The following is an 18,546-nucleotide window of genomic DNA, read 5'->3' as shown; positions in this document are numbered from 1 at the left end:
CCTCAGAACCGTGACACTTATTTTCCGTCAGACACTATGCACCTTTTTTTTCAAATTGTTGAGTCATCAAGTGTCCAACAAACATGGTTCAGATATTGCCAAATCCTAGACAATATCCTCTACACGATTATAAAGAGATATCTCTACTGAATATTTTATGGTAAGATACATGTAAAAACATAAACATTTTTCAAGACAAAATCGTTTTTTTTCCTTCATATGAAGGCTAATATTGAAAAATCTCTAAGTATTATCAAATTAAATGATGATGATTTGGATAGCCTTGACTGTCCTGGAAAAAAAAAAAAAGATTCAGCATGAATGGTTACCTCTTATAATGACCAAGATATGAGCTTAAAAGTAAAGGTAGTAAAATGACCCTGAAAACAGCCTATAGGGTTCAAAGGGTTAAATGACTTCGTATTATTGAAACTGTGCCACATATTACTGTTGTAGAGATTTGAAGGATTAATAATCAAAGTTGATGATAAGACTTGATATAACTGATAGGTGGCATCTTTGGTATTATTCTGAGGGAAATAAAACTGAAAAAAAAAAAAAATTAAGGCAGAAAAGAAAACCAATAGATTAAGACAAATGCCAGCAGCAGTTTAATATTAATATTAATTATTCAATATCACTGCTCCTTTGGTATCAGACCGTATCCACCTGAATACATACATTTTAAAATGTTTATGTATCAAATGTGTACCCTACGAACTTAGGGCTTTAATAAAAGTTGTGTGTCATAACAGCATATGAAAATATATCAATATAAAATGGTAATTTTACTGACTTGACACTGTAGCAGGATTTCAAAGCTGCTCCTTTTAGACCCTCATCATTTCTAAATGGTCATGCATTCATCATCAGCAACAATAATAGAAAACAACATGAGGGACAACTCGTATACTAAATGTTGTAACGTACAATGTCGTGACCAAGGTGAACCTCTTACCATCGTTGCAAAGTGTTTCAGCTGCATTTATACAAAGCTTGTAAGCTGATGAGTATCTGCAAAGTATGTCTGCATTTTCCAACCATTTCTACGTGTTTGTTTTGTGTTAAGAGTGAAAGATTGCCAGTATTAATAAAACCACAAAAAATCTAATATTTAAAATACAAGATAAACACGATTTTCTTTTTGTGTCACTAAAGTTTCATACAAACACTTTGTTGAGCTGAGATTTTTTTTTTTTTTTTTTTTTTTTTTGGGGGGCAGGCGAAGATGAGGAAGAGGTTTAAGAGCACTGACAAGGACAACGGTGCCACTTCTCCCACAATTCCCAGCAACACCTACGACTCTGTGTTTGACAGCAGGAGGGAGATGGGTTCAGATGTTTACAGCACCGTGGGCACAGGTACCAAAACAGGAGAAAAACCACACAGTACAATTATCTCGGATAAAGTGGGTTGAGTTCTAGTACTTCAGTCAGTGTGAAAGTACGCTTCTTCTGTGGCTTGAATGTTTTGGAAAATCACGCGCATGGTTCTATTAAAATCTGAATTAACGCTCACAATGTCACTCAAGATGCACGAGAAAAGACATCACTTACTCAGTGCTGCCCCGGCTGCAAATCAAATATTCATCAATAATACAGGAAACAGAAGATATTGGATTTGAACTTGAGATGGGGGGTTTGTGCGCACAGAAGGCGGAAAAAGACGAAGTCCAAACATTAAAGATAGATTAGCACATTGCAGCAATAATACATGAGGTTGCATTCATGAGTATGACGTCCCAATAATGCTCTGCTGAATTTACAGAACTCCGCACAAAAGTCAGGAATCAATAATGGACAACTGAGAGTGATATAAAGAAGCAATTCAAATCGATAGTTTCATCAGTTAATTTGAAGTTTGATCCCGTTTTTAGAAAGAGCTGGATTAGAGATACGAGTATTGGACAAAGGAAAACAAAACAAAAGCAGCAGAATATTAATTCCTGTCGGTGCATCCCCTTTACAGGAAAAACACATGAATTTCACATCTGCAAAAACTCTTGACCACATGAGACATGTAGTTTGGAACATTTTCATGGTGTCACGTATGAAACTTATGAAGCCTTTTTCGCATATTTTCCCCATGCTATCATATATTGCAACATGTGGTAAACATGTGTCATGCATGTGATTCACATGTGTTCCTCGGGGAAAACTCATGTGTCTTTTCTGTAAGGGTCACTTTGGTCCTGACTAAAATGTCTCCGCAAATATTGGATGGATTGCCATGAAGGTTTTGACAAACATTCATGGTCCCCAGAGGAAGAATTCTGATAGATTTGAGTCATTTTGTGACTTTTCACCTACAGTGCCACCAACAGGTCAGAGATTTCACTCCTCCAGTTTAAGAATGATGTTTAACCTTAACATGCTGATGGATGGATGGATGGATGGATGGATGGATGCATGCCTTTTGACAGTTCTTCTCACAGACTAATAATAAGAATATGAATAAACTGTTTGCGTCAGACCATAACTCGAGAACTGTTGCTGATGTAACAAGCATTCATCATTTCAATATCATCTCTGCAACTGCCTTATTCATTTTTTTTCCTGTCAGTTCACTTTCCATGTTCACTCTTTTTTTTTTCCCCTAAATGTGTCCTTTACAGTTTTTCTCCACCTCGAGTACACCTTTTGAAAAAGAATTGTATGAATACAATGAATAATGTTCATTGTGATTATCAATGCTGCGTGCAGGGTCATTAATGGACATGGTGTTCAATGTAGGTGAACAGACTGAGGTGCCGGAGGGAACAGACTGTTTGCTCTCAGAAAGGGATAAATATAGACCCTTTTCGCACCTTTGTAATATGTAATCACCTCATTGGATCATACTCTTTGTAGTGCCTCGTTATGGAACCGTTTTCTTGTACACCAGCTGGTTACGTGAAAAGCTGCTTTGATGGGTGACTGGCTGCCGAGCTGCTACCAACATGTAACTGTGCGTTTCGTTCTCGGCAGCATTTTAACTCACCGAGCTGTACGGACGCATGCGTGTCTGTGGACATCGTTGTTCACCGAGAATTGACGTCTTTGATTTAAAGCAAAATTAATGCTGCTGGTCGCACCGCACATCTAGCGTCTACAGCACGCTGCTTTTAACTCTGAATCATGCTACTTAATTGCCACATTGCCATCTGGTGTGTGCTTTTATTGACTGGATGCGCACGCTGGCGGCGGCTCGAGCGCTCGGCTGCTTACAGAGTCGTCTAAATGGATTTCCGAGAACATAACTCCGTCTCTTTCGGGCTTAAATAGGTCTGTAGGTTTGTCTTTGCTGCAAATTGTCGATTGCAGAGATCTTTGCTTGTATTTCATTAAGAGATTATTAGGTTACATTATATAGATATATATATATATATATATATATATATATATATATATACAGTCATAATCAGTCACGCCACCACACGTATATGAGGTGTGATCAAAAATGACTGGTCCTTGTTGCGGGGGAATGGAGCTCAGCACAGTAATGTAACATCAGCATTTTGTGTTACACGTATTTCGGTGACCAGTGGTGTGCCAGTAATTTGTGCTTTCAAAATGGCCCTTAGCAGAGAGCACACGTCTGTGTCCGATTTGTTTGGGGAACAGAAAGAAGCCAAAATCAGCAAGAATGGGCGGTTCGGAGGGAAGATTGTGTTGTTGCACGTGCTCAATGCGCTGAGATGGCGCGTTGTCACGCTGGAGAACCCAATCGCCATTTGCGTGACAGCGTAGGTCGTTCGTGCCGGATGTTTTCTCGTCTCAAAACGTCACAGTAGACCTCGGTGTTGACGGTCTGACCCGAGGGGACGAATTTGCGGCGCGAGTATTTCATTGCAGTCGATTTTCTGAAGCATTACCAGAGTCTGTGTTGCTGATTTTAGATGTTGTTTATTTGTCATTTTTATGCAATTTCACACTTAAAAACATATCATTCCCCCTTAAAACAACCCAATCAAAACAGAGCAAAAGTCAATAAACAATGTATAAATGACATGGTCAAGATACAGATCGTATAGACATATGTGACGAACAGCTGAAACAAGAATCCACGAAGGACATTTTAGTCCAAGAAAACTGGTGATTGCAGATCAGCTGCTGCCGAGTTTCACTCAAACTTTGACGTGCCGTCTCTGCTCAAGTCCACGGTGAAATAGTAAATGCTCGTGTACCAGTGGTCACAGGTGCTAATGTTGATTGACCGATGAACCGTTGAATACTTACTAAGGAAAGGTTTCGATTCCCGCACAGAAGCAACAACTTTTGATCGGACCCCGTTTTTTTACTTTCACTTTAATATTTAAGTATAGTTATGACTCCAGTTTAATTTGCAAGAGTTTTACTTATTAGGTACTTCTATATTGTGTTGGGTATTGTGTTTAAAATTTCTCTCAAGTAGACGCTAATGAGAAGATTTATTTTTCCACCAGCTTCTCAGTTCATTAACAGTCGTGATTTCTTTTCCCATTTCACAGCTGGTTTTTTTTGTGTTTTTTTTAAACATTTTTTAATCTGGTTCTGCTCTAATCATCCTACTTAACAGCCTATTTCCTCGCATGTGTCTTTTCTCCCGTCTCGGTGTTTTGTCTGTTCGCCTGGTTCGACAGGAGTCTGGGAGGAAGTGGTGAAGCTGCTGTTGGTGTCCACGCCTCGCACACGTCCTCTGTACACTTACTAGTCCTCTCTCCACTGTATAACAACACGTTTTTCTTAATCAGAGCACCATGATGTTGTGAGAAGCGGTGTTGTTTTCTTAATTACACGACTAATGAAAGTTAAATAGAATTCTGAGCGCCTCAAATTTAGGAGTAATTAGTTAGTCATTTACGCCCTTCGGGTTATGTTTGTGTTGCTCGTTCTTCAGATCGTCAGCAGTCATGGACGTCTCTGTCTTCCCTTCAGTTCAGCTCAGCACCTCCAGGTAACGTCGTGTGTTGATAATTGTTTTTATGTTACTTTGTACTTTTTGTTGTTGTTGTTGTTGTGAATAATTGCATCACACAGGTCAGTGTAGCTCTAAATACAGTTTGAAGTGTTGATAGCTGCCTGGGACTCGGAGGACTAAAAATGTAGGCATTTCTCTGGTATGTCATTACCACTAATGGCGAAGCGGTTTTCTGTGCTCTGTTATTGAGAAATATCAAACTGCCTGTCAGGGCATGTCATGTTATATCAGTCCTGGTCGACAGCACCAATTAAGGCCATTCAAATTTAAAGTCCGGCAATATAATTTCACACAATTTGTATTTTCATACATCAAAATCATGAACCTGTTGTATCACACTTGTCTAACTGGTGTAGTGTCAAAACACTGCAGCGGCAGATTTGGATAATTAATGGGTTTCTTATTCAGTCTTTCACAACAACTCTGTAAACATTGCTCCGAACAGATTTTTATTTATTAATTTGTTTTGAATTTCTGTTTAACTATTTTACTCAAATGACTAGTTTTGGTGTTGTAAGATCTTACTTTCATCAAAGAGAAACAGATGTGCTTTGCACACACTAAAATCTCTCACAAGTACAATTTAATAGATTTAGGAATTTCCCCCATTAAACATGTGACCTCCACAGGGAAAGACGAAGCAGTCCTGAAGCCAAAAACAAGAAACAAAAAACCATGTTCTCCTAAATTCATGTGGCAAAAAGCACAAGTTACAGCACTAGAAGCTTGTAACGTAAATCATCTGTTACTCATTTATCTAAAAAGCCGTTACCCCTCTTCTCCATTTTCCAATATATGATAATCCAGAACAGCTGTGTACAGTACAGGCGGGATCACAAGCCGAATGAGGTCATAATGTTCCCGCAATGAGTTGGCCTTCCCCAAAAGCATGCACTTTTCTTTATTTCAACTATTTCCTGTAGGTGTGACTTTTCGTGTGGCCTTCGCAATATAGAGGCACATTTTTTTTTTCTCTCTCTCTCTCTCATTACCTGTTGGACATCATATACGCAACATTGGTACAGTGACGTCGCCCGTTGGTTTGCGAGCGGCCGTCATGAAGCCTCGAGTTCGGAATTTGGCCGGCGCCGTCTTCGCTATGCGGTCTGTGCATTCGACCCGAGTCCAAAGCTGTGCGCTACAGAACAGAGGCGGCAACACTTTATCTGCAGTGTCACTCGACAGACATGCTGATAACTAAAGTTCAACGATGTGTGTCTGTGTGCGAACGTGCAGCGAAAGGAAACCCTGGCCTTTTGGACGTGCACCCCCCCGCCCCCCTCCGCAGGAACTGCAGCTTCGCGGACGACCTGGAGCTGGAGTCGGAGCGGGACAGTGATCTGGCTCCTGCCACCACCGTGTCACAGTGAGTTTACCGCCGTTGCACAGATGCTGCATATATGTGTGTGTATTTTAATGAGCACGCAAGGTTCGCATGTATTTTTTTTTTTTTTTTTTTTTTTTTTTGCTATTTGTAATTAACCTTTGTAATATGCCAAACCCCAGAGGGCTCGTGTCCCCACTGCGTAATGATTCTCTATTAGGGGAAATCACTTGCGCTTGCTGAGGCACTTGCACAGCTAGAGACTGGGACTGATATGAGGAAATGAGTGTTAAGTAACTGCAGTGTAATGTAAGTGCACAGTAAGTGAAACAAATGGAGCGACAGTTTTGACCCATGGGACTTACTTTCTAAACGGTGGGGTAATGATGCGGGGTGGGAATTGCATGCAGCGGCGTCGTTGGCAAAGATCACTCTGTGCTCTGCTGACTCCAAAATACGTAACCAGCTGCTCTCTGAGCAATGCCACATCAAATCCCATGCTAAATTGAACCAACCAGGATACTACTGCTTGTGTTACACACCACGAGAGAACGCAGAATCAAATCACCTTGAAAAATGTGCTGCTTTTTTTTTTTTTTTAAACAGGTTTGTCTTTTATTTTCAGGGTAATTGCAGCAGATAACGTTTCAAATTGATTTTATTTTTTATTTTTTTTCACAAGAACGGAGAAATTCTCAATCAGGTCGCTGTTCCAGATTTTGCAGCATAAAGATTTTTGATATAGAACAGAAGTCACATTTCTGCAGCAGCCGGGGGTATCGACATCGCAGTGCAGTATGTTTTGGTAAATTGCAGATAATTGTGAGTTTCAACAAAACTCCCACACATTTGTCACCAACAGACAAAAGTGACAGGTGCAGTCACACAGCAGACAAAATCTTTAAAGTGAAAGTAAAAGTTTGGGGATGAAAGCCATTCGGCAGATGGTGGTAAAAGTTTACAGCTTCCTTGAAATTTTGTTCATCTTTTTCACAATTTGTTTATGTTCTTGTCACGAAGCATGCTGACCATTAGCGAGAGATAACAAAAAGATAGCTGCAAAAGTTATTGTATTAATTCAACGAAACCAAGACAAAATGTCTTCCCTTGACAGTGACGGAGGTTTTAATTATGTGCTTTAATTAAGTCTGGACACGCATATCTGGTAATTACTGAAATAGTCAGAGCTTACGAAAGGGGAGCGAAGGGCAGTGATAAAAGTGTTTGCCCCAACGCTGATTATAAATGCAACTTTCTGAAGAATTGCATGAAAGATTCAGTAATGTAAAACACTAATGGTAATAAAATGGCCTTCGTTTATCGACAAGTTAGGAAACCACCAAGTAAAAGAAGTATATTTATACATACATGTATACCGTTTGCAGCACATTGACATAAACCAAACTTAAGAGTTTACAGCTCCAAAACAAATCCTTTGATCCAACTTCAGGTATAATCCTTACAATGTCCATCCTCTCCCAAAGTTTCTTTTTAAATAACTCAATTCATCTCATCTTGTTGTCCAATTAAGAAAAGACTAAAGAAGGCGCTCTACGTGTTGTCTGATACACTAATAATGATCTCATGATCAAAAGCTTTTGTCATCTGCAACACACTGGGGACGTGCATGCGTAATTCCCTGTGAATCCTTTGTGGATAAGTACGCGATTTGAATACTAATGGTAAAAAAAAAAAAAAGGCAGACTCCATCATTAACGATGGCAATTACCGCCTCTTACTAAAAGAAATACCATAAATAGAATCTAAAGTTGGGTTCGACCATGAAAATCTTAGAGGAATAGTGCAACAGTAGTCATTTTCTTATAAAAGTTAAATGAGTTCACGACCACTGTTATATCATAACATTCAGTAAGAGCCTAACGTACCGACTCCAAGAAAAAATAGTACAGCTAATAAACCGCTGTAAAACTGCAAGCTGTTGTTTTTACAAAAAGGACAAATTGAAAGTATTTAACATGTTGCATGCAAATGAGTACGCTTTAGATGTACCAGTAGCTGGAATCTTGAGCTCTTTCCCTCATTTTATTCTTTGTGCTAAGCTAAGCAAATTCCTCCCAGAGCTCCAGTCTCACATTTAACTGGCTCTCATATCTGTGAGGCTAATTAGCTCCATTACCAAAAATGTTGAATTGTTTTTTAAGGATTATAACCTTAAAGTGAGTTTAAGAAGTTCTCATCACAATGTCCATTAATGGAAGACGATAATGCAGAGAAGTAATAATTTCACTGTTCAAACTTCACTTTCAGTAAAAGTCCAAATCTGCCTTTTTAATTGAAAGAAGAGTGCCTCACTGTCTGGTTTCTGGTTATATCGTAATCCTTTTATGATGGAAAATGGATTACTATAATAGCTAACGGAGCACTTTATTGACATTTCATAGTGGTAATTTGACAAAATGTTACGAAACCCGCCTTAGAAAATTAGCCCATTGCGATGCCTGTGAAAACTCCATTATGAGCCTCATGCGGACCTTGTATATCAGCTAGACTTCACGAAGAGCTCGCTGCTTCCCCACCTCTCTCACTCATTCACTTCCTTTCTAGGGTAATGAGCCCTGATAAATAATAGCTGTTTAATAATTCCCACATCAAAATAATAGAAGCTAAATGCCCCGCAGTCACTTTGTGCTTTGTGCTCGTGATTTTCAGAGAAATATGCAGACCCACGAATTCATCTGCCTTTGTTCTTCCTGTGACTCACCTTGATCGCATTCAAAGGAAGACAAGTGCAAAGAGAGAAGCTTTTGATGTGCACTGAACAGTAATCAATGCCGTGCACTTTATATTTTTCACACAACTGGTAAGAGTTGTGGGTATGAAGGCCATGTCAACCGTCTTTTTATAGTTTCACAACGATACCTGCTTCATTCAAGACAGGGGGTGTGGGGAGGGGGGGGGGGTCCAAAGCAGAACACCAGCCTTGATCTTCATATGTCCGTTTTTAATTAAATCTGTTTTATATGTACTTTCAGCCACACACGGTTTTATCACCTTTTTCTAAGGGGATATACCAAAGTAACAAAAATACATTTATATAAAACTCCTTTGTTTTCACAGATTGACAGAATCACACCGGAAAGCCATCCGGGTGATCCAGAAAATGCGTTATTTTGTGGCCAAGAGAAATTTTCAGGTAATTTTTACACTGATTTATTGAAAATAGCTTTTTCATACATTACATTGGAGAATCATTGATGTTTATTTGTCTTTACACTTGAAATTGACTAACCTATCTATGACTACAGGCTGGTTTTTTTTGGGTTTTTTTTACTAACTAAACAGTTTTTGATTGTTAACATTGCAGTGAGCCAACTAACCTGGAATTGATTTACTATTAAGTAAGTACTGTACATGTGAAATTATGTAGTTATTTATCATCTGATTTCACTTTTCCAACAAGCAAGCACAAACACAACAGCAGAGATTGGGTAAACAGCGGTGGTCACAGTGAGTAAGTTCAGCAGACTTTACAAATGAAGCGTTCAGGAGCATCCTAACAGAACACAAAAAAGAACTATTGCCTCCCAGTAGTTTGTCTCCGCCAACCACTGAAATCTACATCTATGTCTGTCCAGACTCATATAATATACGTAGTGACTATGAAGTCATTTCACCAGTGGAGCTGATTTTAATAGAACACAAAGTTGTTGCCATGACAGTCACCAATTCAGTATCTACCCAAATGTAAAATATTGTTCACGATCTCCCCCCTCCCCTTCCCAACTTATGCCGTTGTATAATGAGAAAAGTCCAAGTGGATGTTTGTACCATATTTGAGCAAATTCACACAAGGCATTACTGGGATATCGCATTCAAAACAACGGGATAGTTGTTCGGTCACAGTGACCTTTGACCTTTAGCTACCAAAAAAAAAAAATCAAACAAGTTCATTCTTGAGTCCAAGTGAACATTTGTGCCAAATTTGAAAGAAATTCCCCAAAAGCGTTCCTGAGATAACGCAATGTCAAGCACGAAACAGACGTACCGCCTCTGACGTCTCTACACCAGCAGAGACAGAAAAGGTCGCTTAAACAGAGTTAAAACATCTCTCGGCTCATTATATAACTCTCTTATTTAAACTATCAAAGGCTCAAGCCTGTGGACATAAACACTTCAAAGTAAGACAAATCCCAAGGAGCGTAAAATTGTGTGACTTGCCATTAAAGGTGGGCGGAAGCTAAAGATGATGATTTAAACTGCAGCTGAAATCAGTTTCGAATCACTTTTGACTTTTCGGTTGAATGTGATGGCACTTTTGTTTTGTTCTCAAATGCAGCAACAAATTTCCCTCCACTCTTATTTGTGCCTGGCTAGCTTCTTTTCCATGGCAACAGTGGCCGAGGTTATTATTATTGCCGTACTTAGACCTGTCCTCCATGCCAAAACTATGAACAAAACATTATTTCTCAGAAATAAAGTTGATATAATTAAAAAATAAATTGTCACAACAAGATTTAACTATTGAACTATCAGGGCCACCAGTACAATGAGGATATCATTTATTCACAGTTTGTTGCAGCAGCTGCAGTATTCGCAGCCGCGTATGTTATTAAGTAAATACAAATGACTGTACATATCATTTTCTGTCTGGGCACTAAACCTCATCACCCCTGCAAACATACACCAAAAGCAGCAGCTGAAAACAAAGCTCAAAAATGTAGGAGAGATAAATAAAGGTTTTATGCCGAACAAAATGCCCGTAATAGAGATATAATTTAACGAAACTTTTTTTTTTTTTTTTTCTGTTGTAGCAAGCTCGTAAGCCGTATGACGTGCGAGACGTGATTGAACAATACTCCCACGGTCACGTGAACCTCATGGTGCGAATCAAGGAGCTTCAGAGAAGGTAAACTATCTAAATTGCAGATGCTGAACTTGTAAACAGTGGGTGGATGGGAGGGAGGGAGGGAGGGAGGGAGGGGGGGCGGGGCAGCAGAGTGTGAAACTGTTCTTCTGACTTGAGCCTCCCATTGTTTGGCTCAGACTGGACCAGTCTTTGGGGAAGATAACTTTGTTCCAGACCAGTTCAGGTAATGACTCACTCCACTGCTCTCTCCAAACACATTACAGTTACTACGGTACAAACCACAGACCTAATCCTCCTGTCTTATTACTTACTTAACTACTTACCGCTGAAGACCGAGCCAAAGACAAAGGCAGCAACTCCGTCGGCTCCAGACTCAGCAGGATGGACGACAAGGTGGGATTTGTGCAACTTCGGTGGAAAACCAGACTCCCTCGCCTTTTTAGTGTTTCTTTTAGTTGTAAAGGGAAACGTCTAATGTTTATATCTGGTTTTGTTTTTATTGTACTCATAATTTTAAATTCTATAAAAGTGCAGCTCCTAAGCTTTGTCTCAAGAGGACAGCGACAATAACTTATCAAAATAAACTGCGTTTGGGAATAATGCAGCAACTGTTTAACTGGCTTTGTTTACCATGATGTAATATGAAATATGCGTGTGCATACACGCGGGGCCCCGGTACTGTCGATTCAAATATAAAACTTTAAGAGCTTGTGCCAGTTCTGCAGTACAGAAAGAGAAACCTTTTCCTTTCATTTCTTTTAAAGATGCGTCTCAACAAAGAAAAACAGAAATGTTAATTCACAGCCACCCGCAATTCCCTCCTCAAGTGTATTCATACATTTCCAACTATGTATAAAATTATCAAATACAGTTCATTTCTTGTCGAGGGATAAATTTAGAGAGCGAGACGGACTTTTTCTGTTTTATTTGTCATCAAATGAAGAAGAAAACGTAATGGTTGTGAAGGTGTTAGAGCCCATTATCATCACCGTGAAAGCTCTGCTGTGTCTAAGATCAAGCTCACTTTAATTTCCATAGAATGTAATTATGTTCGATGTTACTATAATAAACCATGCACAGTCCAACTGTAAAACCATATGGCACAGGTTAAAGATTTGTCACACGGGAGGTAATTAAATAACAGTCTCCTCTTTTTAAGTAAACATGCTTGATTTAGTTTGAATATGTAAAAAAAACTGTCAGTGATGGCACTAGTTATCGTTGTGGATGCTTTGATTTGTGACCATTTGATCTCATAGATAACACGCATGGACCAGACTCTGAACTGCATCGCAGAGTCCCTCGCCTTCCTGCTGAACCAGAGGGATGTAGGTGGGAGTGAAGGCGGAGACGTCCAACCTTGCCAGGACAGCCTGCAAAGCTACGACGAGCTGTTCTCAGCCAGTCAGGATGAGCTCTGATGAAACTATCTATCTATCTATCTATCTATCTATCTATCTATCTATCTATCTATCTATCTATCTATCTATCTATCTATCTATCTGTCTATCTGTCTATCTGTCTATCTGTCTATCGGATGGAGACGTATATGATAAGGAAACAACAATGCAACACTGCAAAATGCCGTTGAGATTACGTTCCTTTATTCAGGTTAATGCCAAAAACACTGTAACCACAATCGTCACCATGATTTTATTACCTATAATATTCCGGAATTACAGTAAGTTGTCATAACTGTAATCATATAGGGTCCCCTTACTGAAAAAAACACATTACTTTCCCGTGTTTTCCACAATGAACAAATGTAAATCACATGTATGACACATGTTGCAACATATGATAACATGGGGGAAATATGTGGAAAAGTTTTCACATGGGAATCTACATTGGCTTCACAAATAACACTATGAAGATGCTCCAAAACCACATTTCACGTGTGCATAAAATGTGGTCACGAGTTTCTGCACATGTGAAATTCCTGTTTTTTTCTGGAGGCCTTAAATTTGAATATTTCATATAAAAGCTCCCAAATGCTTTTTTTTTTTTTTTTTTTCCCCTCCATGTTTTCATTTTGTTTCTCTTTTTGTAAATGTTTAGTAATATTCTTCTATAACAATAAAGCGATTGTGGTAATTATTCTCAAGTCTCTGTGATGTGCTCTTCTTGGGAATAATAAGTTACTTCACATAACCAAATGAGGCATTCACTCACTGTTGTATTATATGTGGTGCCCAGAGGGGAATCTCTGACTAAAACAAATGAGCTGAATATTTCAGTATCAATATGATTTTCTTTTTCTTTTTGCAATACACTGAAAGAAAGTAAAAATAAAACAAATTTAAATAGTGTATTTTTAAAGCGAATGTTTGTTCATAAGTTGTAGCATAAGATGCTTTGCTTTTCAAGGTTCCTGAAGAATCCTGCTTCGTTCATGTTGGCAACAGAATTTCCTTTAACTCTGTGAGGGGAAGGGTTTGGGGGGGGGTGGGAGGCACTGTGTCCTGTCTTCGCGGACTTTTATGGAAATAGCCCAAAGCATGGCTAATACCCTGCTCTTTTCACAGGTGACCTTTGGCCAGCAGATGGTGACCTTTTTCCCGCTGGCCATCCGTGGGGCGTCCAGGCATTCCTTCACACAAGTGGCCATGTGGTGAAAAGGCCCAAATGACCATCTGCCTCTGGTGTCCACAACAATGGGCTGCACCCTCCTAAAGTGTGCTCAGGGCGGCCGGCCTTTGTGCCGACCAGGAGGTGGGTGAGGTGAGACTTTCATTACGGGCAGTGGGTGGAGGTTTCAAAGTTGTTGTTTTTTCCTCTAATTGGTGTTATTTGAAGTATAGGAAGAGGTAGTCAGTGTTACCATCATAAACACTCAAACAACAAAAAAAGGATCATTCCACCCAAAACAACAACGAAAGAGAATTGCCTTTTATAGCTGCTTCGACAAGACATGAGACATTAAAAAAAAAAAAAAAAAAAAAAAAGTTTACAGATGCATGTAAACTTAAGAAAAAGAAACACTGAAATGCTAATTTGGTCAAATAGGGAAAAATCAAAATCAAAAAGAATATTTGCATCAAAGCCAAAACATGTTTATGATGTTGTTTGCTGAATCATCGAGTTTAAATACAAAAACGCTGCACAAAGAAGATTTTTGGTTTGTTTCACTTTAATGTTTGAAGTCTGTGCATTTCTGAATCTATAAATATTTGTAGATTAAGAGATTAATTAATTAAGGAAACTGCTCATTTCTGAACTTGGAAGTATCAAATCTTTGTCTCAATTTTCTCATGAACCATCTTCCACTCCTGATCAGAAGAAACCACATTTATGCAGATTTCCATCACTGAGTGGTAAAATTTACAGCAAACGTTTTACTTTACTGTCGCTTCTGTGAACATTGGGGTTTATTACTAAAGTTTCGCTGCTCATTTCTGAATTAGAAACAGATGATCGTACATTTCGTTCAAGTGGATTTCTTTTTGGAATTAACAGTCACAAAAACAAAAACAAAAAAAATCAATAATCAAACTATCCCATGGGTCCATTGGGGTCCCATGAGTTCCCAATTTTCTCCACCCACTACCAGACTTTAATTCCCTTGAAGATGTGCACTACAAGCTGCTCAGTACATCGTCAGTGAAAGAAGCTCTTACTAACGACACCGCAGTGATCATTCAATATTAGTGAAGGTATTATAGCTGTTTTTGTCATTGAGGCATTTCAAATGTGATTATTTGCTCTTTTCTTTTTCTGTTTATAAATGTAAATGTAACATCACCCCTCAACCCCCCTTCTCCCCCTCCCGCTTGCAATGGTGACAAACACACAAGTAAACCTGTGCCAAAGTAAGAGTAAACATTAGTGGGATTGCTTTGGGCACATGTCAATGATAATAGTCACTTTGACTATGAAAGGGGACAAAGTGCAAAGATAATAAAGCTGAGGGGAGACCTGGGGGGTGGAAGAGCTCCATGGCCTCATTTGCAGGTGAAACACACGGCACACTCTGCTTTGTGACCATTGTCCTGCTCTCCGGCCAGATGGCCTCTTGAAATTTCTTCTGATGTGAAAAAAAAAAAACAGATACTGAGGTTTGTGAATACACTTCTGTGGGATTTGGTCTCTCTAATAGGCTAATTTGGCAATTACAGTTCATATTAATGGGTATAATTTTAAGCCTGACAGCACATTCCTTATCATTGTGATTATGAAATATCTCCAGAAAATGCAATTACTCTCCAGCAAATTTCTCCTTTCGATTGCTAGACTTGCAACTTGAATTGATTTTTCTGCGACTTCAGAGACGCTCATTATTAACCCGTCTTAGGTGGCCACAGAGTCAGCATAAAACCAAAGATGTGCTTTCTCACAAGACTGCAGTCACATCGAAAAAACAATAACTTTTTAAATCTGTTCACTGGTGGCTGCAGCTCATAAAATCCCATTTTTATGACAGCAAGTTATCGCAGAATAGCTTTTGGATAAAGTTCTCCTCACTTTTACGATGAGGTCAGTTTTTGTTTGCTTTCGTAGACTCAAAACTGCAGTTCAAAATATAGTATTTAACATAAAGACTGATCAAATGTTTGAGAAAGTGGGATTAGAAAGATTTCTGCTGTCCCATTGAGAAAACTATTATTTTGTTTGTAAATAAGTGGTTTTAAATGTAGAACTACTGATATGCTGCAACATTTTGAACTGTTATGACTCATTTTGTTCAACATTGAGTCATTGTGACTAAAATTAGGATGCTGTTCTGTAAACTAAGAAGCCTTGACCATAATTAGAAGTTTCTCCTATTATATCAAACTGAAAAACTCCCCTAATAATCCCTAAATCAGAAGGATAATTAGTGTTTTTAATAACAAAGTTTATTAAAATTGCAGTATTTAAAAGGAACTCACAAACTTTCTCAGTTACAGCTTTCTTAAGTCTAGATAAACATGGCAAAAACAAAATAGTGCTTTTACATACAGATGCAGCTCGGTGTAAAACGGGAAGTCAACAACAACAAGGTGGACGATGATTGAAAATACAGAAAACAAAATTCACTTAGTCTTTAATAAATATTCTTGCTCACAAACCAATAATTCAAATGAAAATAATACGTAAAAAAAAAACATCTTGATAAGTAAACAAACATATTTGTGACGTCTCAGGGGGAAGAAAAAAAAAAAGTAAAGGCTTTAAATAAATACAAATAAACGTGTCCTTAAATAGAATAAATAAAACACGAACATGTAGAACACAAACAAGAACTGAAAAAAAAAAATGATATAAATTAAAATAAAATAAAAAAATTCCTTGGTGCAGTTAATAGGCCGCCATGCAGTCCCTTTGAAAATGTATGTAGAAAAATAAATAGGCAGTTTTCAGATGCACGTTCATCTTATTGTTTTGCACGGAGCAGCTTCACTTGAACTGCTGTGGAAAGGACTCAGGATGCTCTTTGTTTCTGTTGTCCTCTTTCTCTTTGCGAAAAAATCTGCCGAGAAAAACAAGAAGAACATTTTAAAACTTTTCTTCCAACGCAATATGTTTGGGCTGACTAACTCGTGTTTTGTCACTTTTGTCCCTTACCTGTAATTCGCGCGTTGTTCCGGTGCTTGGCTGCCAGTTTGGAGAGCGTCCCCTTCCTCCGGACGGGCGTCGCTTCTGCGGGACACTTGCGCGTGTTGGAGATGCTGGAGCAGTTCTCCTGGTTGGTCCCCGCGCCTTCCTCGCGATCGCTCAGCCCGTTGTCGTCGTCGGTATGCGGGGAAGCGACCGCGTCGTTCGACTGTGCGGACTCCCGGTAGAAGGACGCGGCGCAGTCTGCGGGGATTTCGTCCCACTGAAACCTGCCCGGCATCGGCGTGTCCGCCTGGAAGTTAAAGTTCCAGCGTCGGCTGTCCTGCTCGGCGATCTCTTTAAGTTTCAGCACCAAGTCGCGGCGCAGCTGGTCGTGGTCCGCGGGGCCGAACAGACTCCTGCACACCGACTCTCTGCGCCCGATGGTACTCATGCTTTTAAGTGATTCTGGTGGAGTTGTGGTGGGGAGGGGGAAAAAAAACAAAAAGACTCTTCACGTAGTTTTAGGCGTCTTCCTCTGGTCTGCTCTGGTCACCACAAAGCTGCAGGACCATTTAAAGGCACGGTGTTTTTGTTTGTACACAATAAGCAGAGGCTTCTGATTGGCTGCAGCTGCCTTGAATTGGTGGATAAGGTGGGGGTTAGGTGTGTGTGTGTGTGTGTGTGTGTGTGTGTGTGTGTGTGTGTGTGTGTGTGTGTGTGTGTGTGTGTGTGTGTGTGTGTGTGTGTGTTTGGAGGGGTGTCATTCATTCATTGTGAGAGGAAGACCATTGAGGCTGCTTCTATGTGGTGAAGTGTGGCTCATCAATTAAAGGTCAATGTAGAATTTATCATAACAATGCCGATTCCTTCTGATTGACACCACTGTTGGTGCACCATAGGCTACCTTTAGAATAAACCCAGTGTCATGGTGAGTTCACACTTTTCAATTTGCATGATTTTAAACCGTTAGAAAGAGCAAAACTTTATTAAAAACCGTCACTGTCGTAGTCATAACTACTCTTTTTATTTCACGTTTTTGTGAATGAATAGGAGCTGAGCCTTTTAGCCTCCGGGGACTTTAATTAGAGGCCACATAGACCAAAACATGTGGAAATTGAAAGGCAACGTATGGTCCAAAACAAAAAGCAGTTCAAATCAGGTGTAATATATGCTTCATAATCAAAACGTTCCAACTTTAATGTGTTTTACTAAATATATTTAATAAAGTAGAAGAGCCGACGCTTCGAGTTGAAATTGCTGCTCTGTGTTCATTTGTTCGTCGTCCTCGCGTGCTATACGAGCTTTACTGTGGCAACATATTGTTAGTAAAGGCTAAAGGAGAGGTCAAAGGTCACCACTTCTGGGTTCATTCTGTTTTCAAAAACTTGCATCATGAAGAGGAAACACGGGGAGTTATTTTTCTGACTCCTTGTTTTTCTGTTACTCTTTGTTATTATGGACCGCAGATGGGAAATGAGCAAGCAGCTAAATCTGGTTAGCAATCTTGGTCTCTCCTTTTGAGATGAATGTAATCTGTACGTGGTTCCTACAATAAGTAAATTAAACTGAAGAAAAAAAAAATCCCCACAGGTTGGAGTTGTTAAAAGGCTCTATTTTTTTTTTTAGCATTTTGCTTCAGAATACAAATCAGTGTTGTTACTGGGCTGTTAATGTTATAACTCCTTTTTGGGTTTTATTTACATTTTTTTTTTGCAGGTGACTCTCGGGAAAGGCCTCGTTCTCTCACACAAACTTCCCAGCTGCCGGTAAAAACAGCAGCAGCCGGATTTGCTGGCCTCTGAGGAGACGGAGTGGAGGGGGTTGTACGCTCCGTACAGGGAACACACGGTGGTAATTAGAGAGGAACCATTCAATTTCCCCCCACCTTGATTTTTGCTGATCAATTTGGTGACCTTCAGGGCTCCTTGTCTCAGCTTTG

General features: G+C 39.4%; 2 protein-coding genes across 2 annotated transcripts in view; one reads left to right on the top strand and one right to left on the bottom strand.

Annotated features, from left to right (window-relative positions):
- kcnq1.1 (potassium voltage-gated channel, KQT-like subfamily, member 1.1) overlaps positions 1-13,189 on the top strand; it is a 36,326-nt gene extending 23,137 nt beyond the window's left edge. Inside the window, exons 10-17 of the mRNA XM_069705436.1 lie at positions 1,223-1,361; positions 4,858-4,914; positions 6,175-6,304; positions 9,341-9,416; positions 11,035-11,129; positions 11,267-11,313; positions 11,422-11,483; positions 12,350-13,189. Coding sequence (XP_069561537.1) covers positions 1,223-1,361; positions 4,858-4,914; positions 6,175-6,304; positions 9,341-9,416; positions 11,035-11,129; positions 11,267-11,313; positions 11,422-11,483; positions 12,350-12,511 — 768 coding nt within the window. The 3' untranslated portion in view covers positions 12,512-13,189. The remainder of the gene's footprint in view (positions 1-1,222; positions 1,362-4,857; positions 4,915-6,174; positions 6,305-9,340; positions 9,417-11,034; positions 11,130-11,266; positions 11,314-11,421; positions 11,484-12,349) is intronic.
- A 2,724-nt stretch (positions 13,190-15,913) lies between these two features.
- On the bottom strand, positions 15,914-17,058 carry cdkn1ca (cyclin dependent kinase inhibitor 1Ca). The gene is made up of 2 exons (XM_069705463.1): positions 16,635-17,058; positions 15,914-16,539 (listed from the first exon to the last, which is right to left on the bottom strand). The coding sequence occupies exons 1-2, from the start codon at positions 17,056-17,058 to the stop codon at positions 16,439-16,441; spliced, it is 525 nt and encodes a 174-aa protein (XP_069561564.1). The 3' UTR covers positions 15,914-16,438.
- Positions 17,059-18,546: the final 1,488 nt, after the last annotated feature.

The sequence above is a fragment of the Brachyistius frenatus genome, unplaced genomic scaffold (genome assembly GCF_029030835.1).
Source record: "Brachyistius frenatus isolate BFR_SWC_R1_liver_20210118 unplaced genomic scaffold, ASM2903083v1 Contig_56, whole genome shotgun sequence".
Lineage (NCBI taxonomy): Eukaryota > Metazoa > Chordata > Actinopteri > Embiotocidae > Brachyistius > Brachyistius frenatus.
This window is presented reverse-complemented; position numbering and strand designations above follow the sequence as displayed.

Coding starts and splice junctions, on each gene's coding strand:
- cdkn1ca (XM_069705463.1), bottom strand. CDS start 17,058: ATGAGTACCATCGGGCGCAGAGAGTCGGTGTGCAGGAGTCTGTTCGGC. Junction 16,540..16,634: donor GAACAACGCGCGAATTACAG/GTAAGGGACAAA, acceptor TTTTCTCGGCAG/ATTTTTTCGCAAAGAGAAAG.